Raw genomic sequence first — 15,590 nt, 5'->3', positions numbered from 1 at the left:
AGAATGAGCCACCAGCAAATATAAAAGGTTTGCAGGCCAATAGATGGACTACAAAGTACAAACAAATTTTAAATTTCAATGTATTGCTGGTAAAACACACTAATATTAAACCCAGCTTGGCTGCTTTAGTGATTTACAAATCTGAATGGGCATGATGCAAAGTGTGTCCCAATCCTGCTTTCAGTTTTTGACCCGTTAAATGCTTGAAATCAAATGTCATCAAATTGCACATTTCAGGAAAGACCTTAAGGCAACAATTAGGATGAGGATGATGAAATTGCTGGATTCATTTTTTGGCAAGTATTTTTTTCAGCATGTGCTTTTACCCTGTGCATTTGTTTAATGACTATAACTGTAGCCATTGTTAACAGAATACTGTTTAGACACTACTGCTTATTCATGTCTGGATTTAAGAGACGGACAAATTCCAGGCAGACATGTTCATGCATTATTGCCCACATTGCTTGAAAGTCATAAATGCACTGCTTAATATAATATTAGGGATAGACAAATGTCAGGTTTGTATGATGAGTGTCATTCTAGTGATATACTACAGGGTTATTCAGATCCAGCATTGGCTGTCAATCTCTGGCTACATCCACACAGCAGGTAAAAGTGGCCGAAATCTGATTTCATGATAAAAACATTTTTGAACGGAAAATGACTGATGTTTTACTGTGCAGTCACAATATGACCCTTTACTTTTTTCCAAATTATAAAAACAGGATATGAATTGAAGACTTAACCCACTGGAGTCAGTGTTCCCGCCAGCAGGATAAAGCAGAACTTGCCCCAATACACTTACGCAACTTAGTGAGCTTTTGTCCTAGAAACATGATAAACATACTCCAGAAACCTTAAAGGGTCTACTTTTCAAATAAATGGAGGTTGAAAAGATACTTATTTTTACCTGGTTGTTATAGAAAGATATGTAACAATAGGAAGGTCTCTCTGAGACTCAGACCCTAGATGGCCCACCCATTTGTATTCATATGATGCTGCCCTTAATGGAGAATTACAATGTGTGAAAATGCTCATTTTAGTCATATAAACAAATGCACATGGCTGTGTTTTCGTACTGAGCCCCAAGATGGCGCAGTCATGCATTTCACCGTCACAATATCACCGTTTACAAACAAATGTTTCAGTTGGTCTCACTGATGGGTGGTGCGGTATGGAGTAAGATTAACGTCACTTACTGTGACTAATGCACACTATATTGAATCGATTGGTCATCTGCTCAATGCATTTTGCCTGCAAGTCTAGTGATGTATTTTTGACAGAGTTTTCATCTGTGAAGGTGACACACACTAGGAGCTGTGAACACACGCCCAGAGCGCGGGCAGCCATTGCCAGGGAAGCATTTGAGGGTTCAGTGATGGATGTCCCTGCCAGTCCTGGGGATGGAACCGGCAACATTCAGGTACCAAGCCCAGTCCTTTAAGGTCAAGGCTGCCCCTAGATTAAGAAGTTCCTTAAATATTTAATCTCCCAATACTTCTACAAAACAAAAATGCTTTTACCAGGCTGTTTCCATGTCATAAACTTCTCAAATTAATACAAAAATGCTTTGGACTGCCAAGTCCACCAATTATTCTCGATGGCCATAGAGTGATGTAAAAGTCACATGAATTCCGATCTGGCTGTTAAGAGAGAGTTGCATTGCCAAAGACCAGATATGGATCAGATTCCAATCCCACATATGAAAGTTCCCCAAATTTGATTTAAAGACTTAAAAATGTTAGGTTCAATGTGATTTAGGCTTTTCACACAGACATGAAAAAACAAGAACCAGATTGGAATTGCGTCACTTTTACCTGCTGCTAAATTCTTGAAGACTGAGTAATCATCGGTTTTCAGTTTGGTGAATATTATTAACCCAGTCATGTTTCACCTTGTATTGTTTATCTCAAAAACAGTGCATTTGTGAATAGCTTGTCAGCACATCAATTTGTATATAGTACTTACCCAGAAACTGCCATATTTACATTAACTGATGTATAAAATAAATAAATAAATAAATAAACTTAATACATAAGTTTGAGAATTAAAGACAATCCAAATAACTTGCAAGTAAGCCTTGTGTTCTGTGCTGCGCATGTTAATTGAGCTTAAGATAAAAGGTGCACTGTTGTAAGAGACAATTATTTGACCACATTTATTCAGCTAAGCAGTAAAGGTACTGCCAAGACAGAGAGAGAGAGACAGAGAGATTATAACATTAACATTTCTTTTCTCAACAGAGGTGAAAGAAAAATAAGTACATAAAAACAGTTTCATTTAACTAAAATGCATTGGGTGTTGTTGATTTTACCACAGTTCACCTTAAAGGTAACAATCCTGGTCCATGTATCAAGCAATTGATAGCTGTCCCCATCTAAACTGACTGCGGTTACAAAATAATCTTTGCATATGAATGCCCTGGCCTACTGCTTTCGCCTGACCCATCCAGGACGACCATTTATGTATCTCTATCTTGCTCCCAGTCAACTGTAGTCATAAACAGTTTACACAAGCTTCTCAGTGTTATTTGTTTATTAAAAGCAAACTGTGCCGATTGTGGGCAACAAGCAATCCCTGCAGCACCACAAAGCAAAAGGTCAGATTTTTCGGCATGGTGTCTGGCTTATTTTAAACTTGGCCCATACCAGGCCTGTCACCGTCACTCACTGGACTGTCGTGGTGTTATTTGACCGACAGCTTTGCAGGACAACGCTAAGAGCGGGCCATGTTTTGTCCCCTTGAACCTCAATTTAGCCAGGACTAGCAGTCTATTATCAATTCTGCTGTGGATGCAGAGTAATAAACTAGAAGGCAAAATGTTGATTCCTACTCACCCAGCCAGGGTATTAATATGGAATTTATATAATTTCTGTAGTAAATTTAATATTCTAAGAAGGGACAGTAGGAAGGATGTGGCAGCTTTCAGCTACACATTGAGGGACTAGTGTGGGGCAATTAGTTTTGAGTCACAAAAGCCATTCAAAAAATATTGGATAGTGCTCCTTTACTCCAAATGTCACAGTTACACTTCTCCATAGCTCAGTGCTGGGGGATTTATAGCCCTCTGTCTAGCACTTGAAATTGATCATTGTGAAATTAAGAGGTGTCCACAACTTAAGAATACAATATAAAGGCAATATACACAAATCAGCCTTAAATTTTATGACTACCTTCTTTCTACACTTGCATCTCTTTCACACATGAAATCCAGAGAATATCTAGAGAAACTGTAGAGTATTAGGTCTGGAGACACACATGCAGCTCACAGCATGAGACTTTCAGCCTCAGCCACACTCTCTCAGCGAGATATGAGACACAAACTTTAGGGGTGGTGCAGAGCATGCAGGAGAAACTCCGGAACATTTCCCACGCCATTCTCACAAGCTCTGTCTCTGACCCCCCTCAGGTATTTTAGAACACCCCATATTACTATAAGGATTTGCTCATCTTTGTCTAGTAGGTCCTGGAGGGAATGGGGGGAAACTGACTCAAACTTTGTGCATACATTTTAATATTATTTATTATATTAATTTATGATAATACAAAAGACCTTTGCCCTTAAGACAAGATCAAGGTTCAGATTTTGCTTGTGGAAAAATATTAGGGACCCTCTGCATATAGTTAGCATACTACATGTCCCAATAAATAAACAAACAAACAAACCCCCATCTAATTCAAACTTGCTCTAGAATGCTATTTTCTAACATCATTCCCACTGACAATGACATGACCAGCAAGTGACTCTAGGTAGAGATAATTACCAACAGAATGTAGGCAGAGCAGCAAAACACAGCTTGATTTATAACTTTTCAGATTTTTCAGCGTAAGTGTGAAGTGGTCATAAAGCATGCCAGGCAGTGGGTCTACTGACAAGGGCTATCACATGGTCAGAAGCTGTATTCACACTCAAAAGTGATAGGAACAACAAAGGTTAATGTGAAGTCCATTTATTATAGAGGTAATATATTTACTGACCTTGAATGCTGAGCATTTGGCCCAGTTTGAGGGCTGCACCGCGCACTTTGCACAGCGTCCTGACAATACGTTCTGCATTGGCTTCGGACAAGAAGGGACTGGAGTCAAGGACGGCTTTCTTCTCACCTAGGCAGAAAAGGGGTTTGATTTAGTACAATGAGTGAACAAAGCGAAAATTATTGACACTGAACCAGTAGCAAAACAGGTACCACAACAGATTATTTCAGTCAATTTTCCAGAGTGCGCACTCCCATTTCAGGATACATTCCAGAGCCTTGATAAGTTGAAATAGCTGATTAACAGTGTATTGTGGCTATTAATATGTTTGGGTTTTGTCAAAAAGAGAACAAACAATTTTCCAGGAAACTCAATGTAACCTACACTGTGCATGCCTGGTGATGTGTGGGTTCTTAATGTTTCATTACCCCACACACTGGGCCCCACAGCAAGACTCAGAGGTCATTTAGCCTCACAGATAAGACCAGCAGACTACATGAATTTAGAACACAACTGATTGCAATTTACAGTTTTTCCATCATTATAAAGATGTAAACATTTAAAAGACCCTTATGCCTTATTAAGATATTGTATAACACTGTTAGGTCCAACAAGGTTTGTAAATTTACCACATGACTAATGGCGCTTTTCCACCACACAGGTCCAGCTCTAATTCTCGACTCGACTCTACTCGGCATGCTTAAAGCTTGTTGCTGTTCCACTGGCAGGGCTCCCCCGCAAAAAGGACCTAGTGACGTTGCAAAAAACCTGCCTCTAACAGGAATCGCTGGCTTTTCAAAAACCACAACACCGACACAAGGAGCATATAAACCTCTTCAAAACACCTCCAGGTAAAGTTATGAGATGCCGTTGAGAATCAGATAAAAATAAATGTGAAAGTTGCTGTAAACTGAGATTTTACAAGCAGGGAGTTTGTGGATTTGAATGAGTTCTGCATTTTGTGGTGATTGACATGGCTCTGGCCAATCAGCGCTCTGCAGGGTTTACACGTCACCATTTTGTACCTACTCTGGACGATTGGAAACCCAAGCTAGCTGAGACCGAAAACCTACCCGGTTCCAAGGACCAAGTACCAGATTTGGCCAGTGGAAAAGCAAAAGAGCTGTGCCGAGTCAAAGAATAGTCTTGTAGGTTCTATGCAGTGGAAAAGCGACATTAGAAAAGATGACTTAAGGCATCAAGAAGAGACGCTTTGTTTGAAGCATCACAAAAAATTGCTTTGTTTCATCACAGACCTGAATTAAACTACAGCTCTTTAACACCAGGTTTGTACTACAAAATTATATGCTGCTCATCGTAAAGCAGTGTTTGTGCCATAAGCAAATTTACAGAGGCGAGGCTAACTTGAGCCTGGATGAAACATGGAGTAAATTGAAATAAAAGTCATAACTAGAAATATAGCCTTCATTAATATGATTCTGTAGCTTAGAACAATTACTGTTAAAATAATTTAAATTAAAATGTACCATCTCAATAAATCAGGGGTGACTGTTTTGCATAATTTATAATCATATCCCAAAACCTATATCTGTAATATAAAAATTGTTTTTAGTCTGTTATATGATACAAATTGAACAATCATTGGATTAGGAACCCCTATGTTGTACCTACACACTAGTGCTGGGCAATATGAGCGCAAATCAATATCATGATTAATTGTACATCTTACCACGATTACGATTAATAAACGATTATTTTATTTTTGTATTTATTTTTTAGAATGTCGCTGGGAGCTTGTTCCTCTGTTGTTTTTGAGCAATGCTTATATTTGGTGTGTGATTGTGATTTGGTCACTGAATATTTTTTTTTCCTCAGCATTTACATGTGACTTCTTTTTGTTCAGTGTCGTATTAATTAATGTAAAAACACAGCACGTCCAAACCACAGGCCAAAAAAAAAAAAAAAAATAATAATAATAAAAAAAATCTATATTATCGATATAGACCAGATTATGTCGTTTAGAAGTTCTGAATGTCTTCTATTTTTTCTATTATTTTTTTTATTTCTATTAATTTTCGATTAACTGCCCAGCCCCACTACACTACATGGAGTAATCCAGCTGTTTCTCTAGAGTTTTTAAACAATGTGCCCCCTCATTGTCCATTGTCAGACACATACCTCATTTCTAGATACTCGAGGATACTTTACAATCATCACTGCACAGAACAGCGTCAATTCAACATTCAACACAGAACCACACGCAGACAGACACATACAGGAGAAGCGTCAGCCAAGTGCGTTCTCAACTAGGAACCACCATCCACCTGGAGGACTGAATTGGGCACCAGGGGATATCTGGGCATGCAGACATTTTTTACTGTAGTAGTCAATTCACCTAACCTCCAGGCTTTTGGACTATGGGAGGAAACTGGAGACACTGGTGGATACCAAAGTTGCACCATTCTCATTCCAGCAGTGACACAGAGCTTTAAAATGCAGCCCTGCTGTGTGTGATCCACTCGTACCTCCACAACACACATTAAAGGCTGGTTCATAATTAAAGCATCAGTGCCTACACCATGGGACACATGGTTGAAACAATGTCATTTTATGTCACTCTGCCTGCGTTTAGGCCTGTTCATGAGGGCGTGTACCCCAGGAAAAAAAAAATTAAAAATTAAATTAAACAATGCGCACAGTGCAGCACGGAGGTGCAGCAGGTAGTGTCGCAGTCACACAGCTCCAGGGACCTGGAGGTTGTGGGTTCGATCCCCGCTCCGGGTGACTGTTTTTGAGGAGTTTGGTGTGTTCTCCCCATGTCCCATGGGTTTCCTCCCCGTGCTCCGGTTTCTTCCCAAAGTCCAAAAACACACATTGATAGGCGGATTTGTGATTCAAGTGTCCGTAGGTGTAAGTGTGTGAGTTGCCCTGTGAAGGAGTGGCGCCCCCTCCAGGGTGTATTCATGCCTTGCGCCCAATTATTCCAGGTAGGATAAGCGGTTAAAGATAATGAATTAATGAATGAATGAATGAATGAATGCGCACAGCGCACGTGGTGACAAATGCACCTTGTTTGCTCATGAGTGAACAAAAGTGTGTGGCAGGGGGTAGTAAAGGGGATTATGTTACTCTCAGAATGTGTAAGGTTGAGCAAATTGTTTTGACTGTTTTCACAGATTTTGTGTAATAAATGATTGAAAAGAATTAATAAACTGAACTAATAAAAGCATAAACATATTAGGACATAAAGCAATGCAAACAGGGCGACACGGTGGCGCAGCAGGTAGTGTCGCAGTCACACAGCTCCTGGGACCTGGAGGTTGTGGGTTTGATTCACACTCCGGGTGACTGTCTGGGAAGAGGTCGTGTGTTCTCCCCATGTCCACGAGGGTTTCCTCAGGGTGCTCTGGTTTCCTCCCACAGTCCAAAAACACACGTTGGTAGGTGGATTGGCGACTCAAACGTGTCCGTAGGTGTGAGTGAATGTGTGTGTGTCTGTGTTGCCCTGTGAAGGACTGGCGCCCCCTCCAGTGTGTATTCCCGCCTTGCACCCAATGATTCTAGGTAGGCTCTGGGCCCACCCTGAACTGGATAAGTGGTTACAGATAATGAATGAATGAATGAATGCAAACAGTCCGGTACTACAAGTGCCATGTCGTGTCCGTGTAATTTATGAACCACCCTTAACAGATCACCACGATGTCAGTGTCATTGCAGCGCTGAGAATGATCTACCACCCAAATCATTCCTGCTCTGTGGTGGTCTTGACCAATAAAGAGCAGGGTAAAAATGGAGATAAAGTATGTAGAGAAACAGGTGGCCTGTAGTTTGTAATTTTAGAACTACAAAGCAGTCCTGCGTGGTCAATGTAGCTGATAAAACAGACAATGAGTATATATACAAGTTTTGTGTTCCTAATTCAGTGACTGTTTATTGTACAAGTTTTACTTCTTTTAAGGTTAAAGCAAAATATTACATAATAAAAATTATTTTTTCCCTGAAATGGACCTATTTTTCTCCATTTCACCATATTTGCACATTAACGAGTACTACAATACTCCATGATCCTTTCAACATTTTTACTTGAAGTTTAAAGTACTCCCAATATTTATTAAAAACTTGACCAACAGGGACCCTTGCATTGCATCTTGCACTTAGTGCTATTTCCCAAAATAAAATACTAAAATAAAAGATAAAAGGATTGTCCACTGCAGGATATATCATTTAGTCTTGTCGGGTTGTATTTTAACAGTGAGGTATAATTTCCAAATAGCATTTCCTGTTATTTTGTGGTTAATACCTCCAATGACATGTTCCAGTGCATTGGGCCAAAATGTCTGAGTATTCCTGTAGTACACTCTTCTGTATGTATTAGGAGACAATAATTGAGGCCTACATCAGGTCTGCCTTGCAGCCATGATGACAAGCTAATTTAGGAACACTGTTGAAAGGTCAGATCAACAAGCAGTTTACTCCAATTCATATTCAACAGCTGCAGCAATGGGGGACATTAAAGAAGGATCTGGAACTCACCTGTCTCTGAATGACCTCCAGTTTTAGAGGCATAACATAAATTCAGTTCCATTGAGGTAACAAGTCAATCAGTCACAGTACTCAATTAAAGGGGTATGCAGACTTAAAACTTCAACCATGAGTGCACTCTCATTGCAGAAATTACCATTCATGACATTATACCACTAAGAATACCCCTGTATGAAATTTAAAAAAAATTACCATTAGCAAAGCCTCTGGTGTAGTGGCTAATGAGCACAGATTTCCTAGCTGTGAGTTAGCCAGCAAAGAAATATAAACCCAACACAGATTTTAAATCAGCCTGCACTAAAGTGCTTGTAGTTTTGCAAACGAAGAGGAAACATTTACATTTTTCTTTTTGATCAGTGTTCTTTTATGTGTAGGGGGAAGCGAGAAGCCAATCCATTGTGCCAGATTGGCAGAAAGTACAGAGAACAGGAAAAACACCTTACCATTCTTTTCCTCTGGACGAAGGCTTTTCTTGGCAACCTCAGCTAATGCACCAATGCCTAGACCCACTGCAAGGCCTGTCAAACACAGAAGAGAAAGCAACTTACTAGTAGACACATATACCCTATAAACAGAATATATGAAGCAAAAGAATTACATATTGGTTTTTTAAAAAATTACATGGAATAATTTCCATATTGTATAAATACATTAGGTGTACAAATTCATTTTAAAGTGTTTTCTGTAATGAATAAACATAATTCAAAAATGAATTCTCCCACGTTTGGCGTTTTTTTTTTTTTTTTGCGGTTTTCGTAGTATTAAATATGACAATTGCCTTTTCTTACCTAACAAAGTATAACCTAAATAATTAATGTGCTACATTCACAATCACTAACAAAGAAACCAAAATCTTTAAATGCTCTAAACCAAAACACGCAGGTACTTTTGGATACCATGTTATCTCCCAAACCCAGAACAGATTTACAACATTTTTTCACTTGATAGAACTCATAACAAATGCACTTAACATTTTCGAACTACTTACATTTTTGCTAAATAACATTGTGATTTTTAATTCTACAGACTAGTTACTATTCATTTTTTTTTTAAATTATTTGTACAGCTAATATATTTGCACGGTATATACAGGAAAATTATTCAATCTGAGTCTGTGTTTATGCACATTTTCAAATAAAATTATCTGCGTTTATGAAGGTTTGGCACTTTGGTCTACAGAAATAAATTCACCACTATTAATCTCACAGCACACAGACTGAATCTCATTCTCATATTGTTCATGTGGTAATACTGCTACTAAAGGAAAACTGAACGAAGCAGCTTTTGTTCCTCTCCATCTATGATCAGCCTTAAATCTGGCAGTGCACTTGTTGAATGATTGATATTTAAAATGGCTTAGTAATGCAGAAATGGAGCAGCTTGCTTTTGCATTGTTTTTATTTTTTTCCCTAGAAAATGAGAGCATGGCAAACACTACGAAAGAAACTAAAATAGAGTTTGAGCTTAGGTCAGCATATTTCCTGGGGTGTAGCACAAAAACCATAGCAAGTTTCTGCATCCTCCACCAACAGTCACATTATGTAACCCTGAGGTTATGTAACACTGCTGGTTTGTGAAATTCAGGAGGAGCCAAAAGCAAGTGAAAACGAGCAGACGCTCTCTGCACAAAACAATGTTGCTTTAGGGGAGACAAATTAAACTGTTTATCCTGAAATAATAATCATGTTTATGTATTCTGCTCTGAGCTTAAATAGCTGCTATACCTTTAAGATTAAAGTTGTTTCCATTCCTGTTGGGTTTTGGCTGCGCTAGTAGGATTTTAGGTCAGTGCTGGTGAATCATTAAATCAAGCTTCTGTTTGAATGGTTTAGAGCAGGTGAGAGACTTGAGCAAAACAACAGGGTTGGCTGAGAACCTAAAACTGTATATGAGCACTCAACATACTTATACAATCCAGCAACTGAGATCAAGTCACATAATCTCATAATTATATTTTTATTATGATGGCAAAAGCTTACCAAATGAGCTACAATACTTCCAATTTCATAAACACCACCAAGTGATAATAATAATACCTCCCCTGTAATGCACATGCTGGGTAACTTGCCTAAAATGTTGCCTACTGCAACATTTGTCTTGGCAGGAAACATGCACTGAAGGATCATTGGATTAGGAACACCTACCTTGTATTTACACTCATTGTCCATTTTATCATCTCCACTGCCTATACAGGAGCACTTTGTAGTGCTTCAGTAGCACACCTGTTTATGAGCCATTATGTGAATTTCTTTAACAAGAGTGGTTGTATTTTATTTATGTTTGAACTCTTTAGAAACATTTTATATTTCAAATCCAATGTGACACTTTTCTTTATTTTGCAATTATATTTTCTTAAAATGCAATTTTAAATCAGCCAATGTGGTTGTGTTGGTCACTCTGGAACAAACAGCACGCTGCTGGCAGGCCATTCCATCCTCTCCACTCTCAAATTCTGAAGGCAGTCCCTGATAAACCCCATGCTGTGGGGGTGAGCGTTGTCATCTTGGAGGATAGAGTTCGGTGCCAGACTGCGGAGATATGGGATTGCCACTGGTTGCAGAATATCATCTCGATATCTCTTTGCATTGAGATTGCTTCCAGGCAAAACAAGCCTCGTTTTTCCAGTGAAAAACACCATCACACAAAATAATAGCATTGGCAGAGAGCATTTGGCAAATTGTTCATGGGAGCAACCCACATACTACTGCTCATCCCACAAATCTATGTTCCTTACAAATGTGGCACTATTTAAAAGAAAAGTTAACAGGCTATCCAACAGCATAAGATTTACTGCCAAAAAGCATTGTTACAACAAAAAAATAATCTACCAAACATAAATTTCCTTAATTTTTGTGTTTGTATGTTTATGATTTTGGAACTTCTGAAGGTATTTGACTCCTAAAGTCAAGCAGTGCACCTCTGATATCAGCGAAGACCCATGAACTGCAACCTTAAGAGCTTCAGTAGTAGTTTGTGAATGAAGACACTACTGTTTTTAATTTTTATTCTGATGCCTCGTGTTTTTTACAAAATGTAAAACACTGGATGTCGAATAATTTCCTTCTGCTGAATTCCAACAAAACAGAGGTTGTTCTTCCGGGTCCAAAAGTTGCTAGAAGTATACTGAGGCTTTCAGTTAAATACAGTTTCTCTGTCCCACCTGGTCAATAGCAATAAATCTTGGTGTCATTATCGATCAATAAATTAAGAAATGCCCTTCATGATGCAGAAAAATCAGTGCATGCTTTTATTATTTCCAGGTTAAATTATTGTAACGCGATGTTGTTCAGATAGTCCAAAATGCTGCAGCCAGGGTCCTAACTAAAACCAGAAAACTTGATAATACCAGCCAAGTTCTATCAGTGTTGCACTGGCTTCCAATTATTCAAATTCTTTTATTTACAGACAAAGCCCTTCATGGATTTGCCCCTGAAAACCTTTCCTTTTACAAATTATCATGTCCACTTTGGTCAGAGAAATCTGGCTTTCTACTAGTTGCAAGAATTGAGAAGACTTTAGTCCAGTAAGAGCATTTTCATACAAAGCAACCCGACTCTGGGATTATCTTCCAGTTAATGTTTAGGACTCAGACACAGTATCAGTCTTTAGGTCTAAGTTGAAAACATACTTGATTTTTGTAGCTTTTAATAATTAATCTCTCCCCTTAGATAAAGGCTGTAGATCCATGGGTTCACTGCCATTGGGAATTATGGTAAACTGCGGTGCATGTGCTGTTTGCTCACACGCGATCATTAAGGTTTCTTGACAGTGGTGCAAGGGGATGCCAGCATTTCAGGGTGCCCTCGAGTCTGTTAGCTGCTGGTTCTCTCCTTATAGTTTGGCTGTTGTAGTTAGACCTGCCAGAGTCACTGACCACAGTGGCAATATTCATCTTCCCTATAATCCATAAAAGTTAATGACTGCCTTTCTGTCCAGGTGACACTAATGGAAGACTGGATGCCCGAGGTTCCTGCTCATCTGCCTTGAGACCAGTTATCTTGTTACTCACCAAGATGACACTTGTAAACAAATTTAAAATTTCGTTATTTAATCATTATATTTCTTAACATCCCATAATTTTGGATTGCGACCCATGCAAGCAACTACATACAGGAAAGTGCTGAATTGAGATGTGCATTATCACAAGGTAATATGTGTGGTCTGCATTCCCAGACACACTAAGCTCTCCTATGTAATCCCAGGAGGAGTAGACTAAACTATTACTAGTCAACATGCAGATTAAGGTCCACCCTTCAATCTGCTCATACCTGCTTGCATGACAGAAGACATTCTGTATGTAGTATTAAAAAAACGATGGCCACACACTGAGAGCAGATGGGCTAAGTGTTCTACTTCTTGTTTGAATGCAAATGATTTACCATTACCTGACAAAATAATGCTCTGACAAATGCAATGCAACAGTTCCTATTTAAAAAAGCATGATTATTACCGCAACCCTGAAATGGATTAAGCTGAAAAGATGATGATAAAATATTGAAATTAAGTTTTTTTTGATTGAAATTTTAATTGAAAGTTGTTGGATGCAGATCACAGGGTGATTGATACAAAATACTGGCACGCATGCACTGACCATGACTATATAAGGTGTCGTCACAAGTAAATCTCTGTGGTTTTTAACAAACCATCACTGTAGTGGTACCCTGAACAGAATGTAATGTCCATTTAAAAAACACAACTGGACCTTAACACCAGTGTTGTACCTTTAAAGTTACATGAACACGGTTTGTACCTTTAGTGACAATAATGTACCTCTACTGTACCTGTTTTTCTGAGAGTGTACATGAAAGATATGCCTTTTTTAAACTGATGAGAACAGTTAATATATATCAAATCTTCAGTGCATTAGCACATTAATTTGCAGTTCTGGAGGTCCTACCAACCAACTAACTGTGAATCATACAAACCGGATTCCAAAAAAGTTGGGACACTAAACAAATTGTGAATAAAAACTGAATGCGATGACGTGGAGATGGCGAATGTCAATATTTTATTCGTAATAGAACATAGATGACAGATCAAAAGTTTAATCTGAGTAAATGTAACATTTTAATTGATTCAAAATTTCACAGTGTCAACAAATCCCAAAAAAGTTGGGACAAGTAACAATAAGTGGCTGGAAAAAGGAAATTGAGCATATAACGAACAGCTGGAAGACCAATTAACACTAATTAGGTCAATTGACAACATGATTGGGTATAAAAAGAGCTTCTCAGAGTGTCAGTGTCTCTCTGAAGCCAAGATGGTAAGAGGATCACCAATTCCACCATTGTTGCGCAGAAAGATACCAGAATGGTGTTACCCAGCGTAAAATAGCAAAGACTTTTAAGTTATCATCATCAACCATGCGTAACATCATCAAAAGATTCAGAAAGTCTGGAACAATTACTGTGCATAAGGGTCAAGGCCATAAAACTGTACTGGATGCTCGTGGTCTCTGGGCCCTTAAACGTCACTGCACCTCAAATAAGAATTCCACTGTCAAGGAAATAACAGAATGGGTTCAGGAATACTTCTAGAAAGCATTGTCAGTGAACACAATCCACTGTGCCATCCGCTGTTGCCAGCTGAAACTCTACAGTGCAAAGAGGAAACCATTTCAAGCAAGCTCCACAAGCTCAGACGTTTGCACTGGGCCAGGGGTCTTTTAAAATGGAGTGTGGCAAAATGGAATATGAGTCACGATTTGTAGTTCTTTATGGAACACTGGGATGCCATGTCATCCGGACCAGAGAGACAAGGATAACCCAAGTTGTTATAAACGCTCCGTTCAGAAGCCTGCATCACTGATGGTATAGGGTTGCATGAGTGCTTGTGGCATGGGCAGCTTGCATATCTGGAAAGGCACCATTAATGCAGAGAACTATGTTCAGGTTCTAGAACAACATATGCTCCTATCTAGACATCATCTCTTTCAGGGAAGACCCTGCATTTTTCAACAAGATAATGCCAGACCATATTCTGCAGCAATCATGGCTACATAGGAGAAGGATCCGGGTACTGAAATGGCCAGCCTGCAGTCCAGATCTTTCCCCTACAGAGAACATTTGGCGCATCATAAAGAGGAAGATGCGACAAAGAAGGCCCAAGACGACTGAACAGTTAGAGGCCTGTATTAGACATGAATGGGAGAGCATTCCTATTTCTAAACTTGAGAAACTGGTCTCCTCTGTCCCCAGACGTATGTTGAGTTTTGTAAGAAGAAGGGGGGATGCCACACAGTGGTAAAAAAATGGCCTTGTCCATTTTTTTTGGGATTTGTTGACGCCATGAAATTTTGAAACAACATATTTTTCCCTTAAAATGATACATTCTCTTAGTTTAAACTTTTGATCTGTGATATGTGTGCTATTCTGAATAAAATATTAGATGTTGGCACATCACATCATTGCATTCAGTTTTTATTCACAATTTGTTTAGTGTCCCAACTTTTTTGGATCCGGTTTGTACAATCCTGTAAGCTTTATGCGGGTTTCCCAAATAAGAATAAATATGAGCCATGAGAGATAAAATGAGCCAATCTGATTTTGTGCTGCATCTTATGTATCACAATCTATGCAATGTGATTTAATCACAGTGCTGGCCCTGAGTTTATGCAAGAGCCAAAATGAAGCTCTACAGAAGAAAAGCACAGAGAATGTGCACTGGTTAAATATTGTATAGTAATGAACATTTGTGTATTCTGCCTTCATTTTAAGAAGTTACAAAATGTTAATATTGTGATAAATATTGAGATCGACCAATATAGAAATACTTATCATAATAACATATTTGGCCATATTGCCCCAGCTCTAGCAGTGGATCATTTTAATTTAAAGGAACACATGCTAAAATTGGTGGTTCTGAACAGTGCTATTTAGACAGAGGGACAATGGTGCTGTGTCATTTGATCTTGCAGTATTTTGAGCAAAGCATGCCACAGACATTTTGTTAAGACCCAAGGGATGTGTGTTCACTTGTGTAGAAGAGGTATGTTAAGACAACTGGATTCTTACACTGCAGATGTATAATGGAACATTAAATTCATATATGTAACATAGGAAGGTCTCCCCATAAAGAATGTTTTTTTATTATCTGAGAACTTTAATATAGGA

At 38.7% G+C, this 15,590-nt stretch overlaps 1 protein-coding gene across 1 annotated transcript in view; it reads right to left on the bottom strand.

The window, feature by feature from the left end:
* Positions 1-15,590, bottom strand: part of coq8aa (coenzyme Q8A, genome duplicate a) — a 43,131-nt gene that overhangs the window by 11,471 nt on the left and 16,070 nt on the right. Inside the window, exons 5-6 of the mRNA XM_066677444.1 lie at positions 8,922-8,996; positions 3,979-4,104 (exon numbers count right to left, since the gene is read on the bottom strand). Coding sequence (XP_066533541.1) covers positions 3,979-4,104; positions 8,922-8,996 — 201 coding nt within the window. The remainder of the gene's footprint in view (positions 1-3,978; positions 4,105-8,921; positions 8,997-15,590) is intronic.

The sequence above is a fragment of the Hoplias malabaricus genome, chromosome 7 (assembly GCF_029633855.1).
Source record: "Hoplias malabaricus isolate fHopMal1 chromosome 7, fHopMal1.hap1, whole genome shotgun sequence".
Lineage (NCBI taxonomy): Eukaryota > Metazoa > Chordata > Actinopteri > Characiformes > Erythrinidae > Hoplias > Hoplias malabaricus.
Note: the sequence above shows the minus strand (reverse complement) of the source record. Positions and strands in the feature narration are given on the sequence as shown.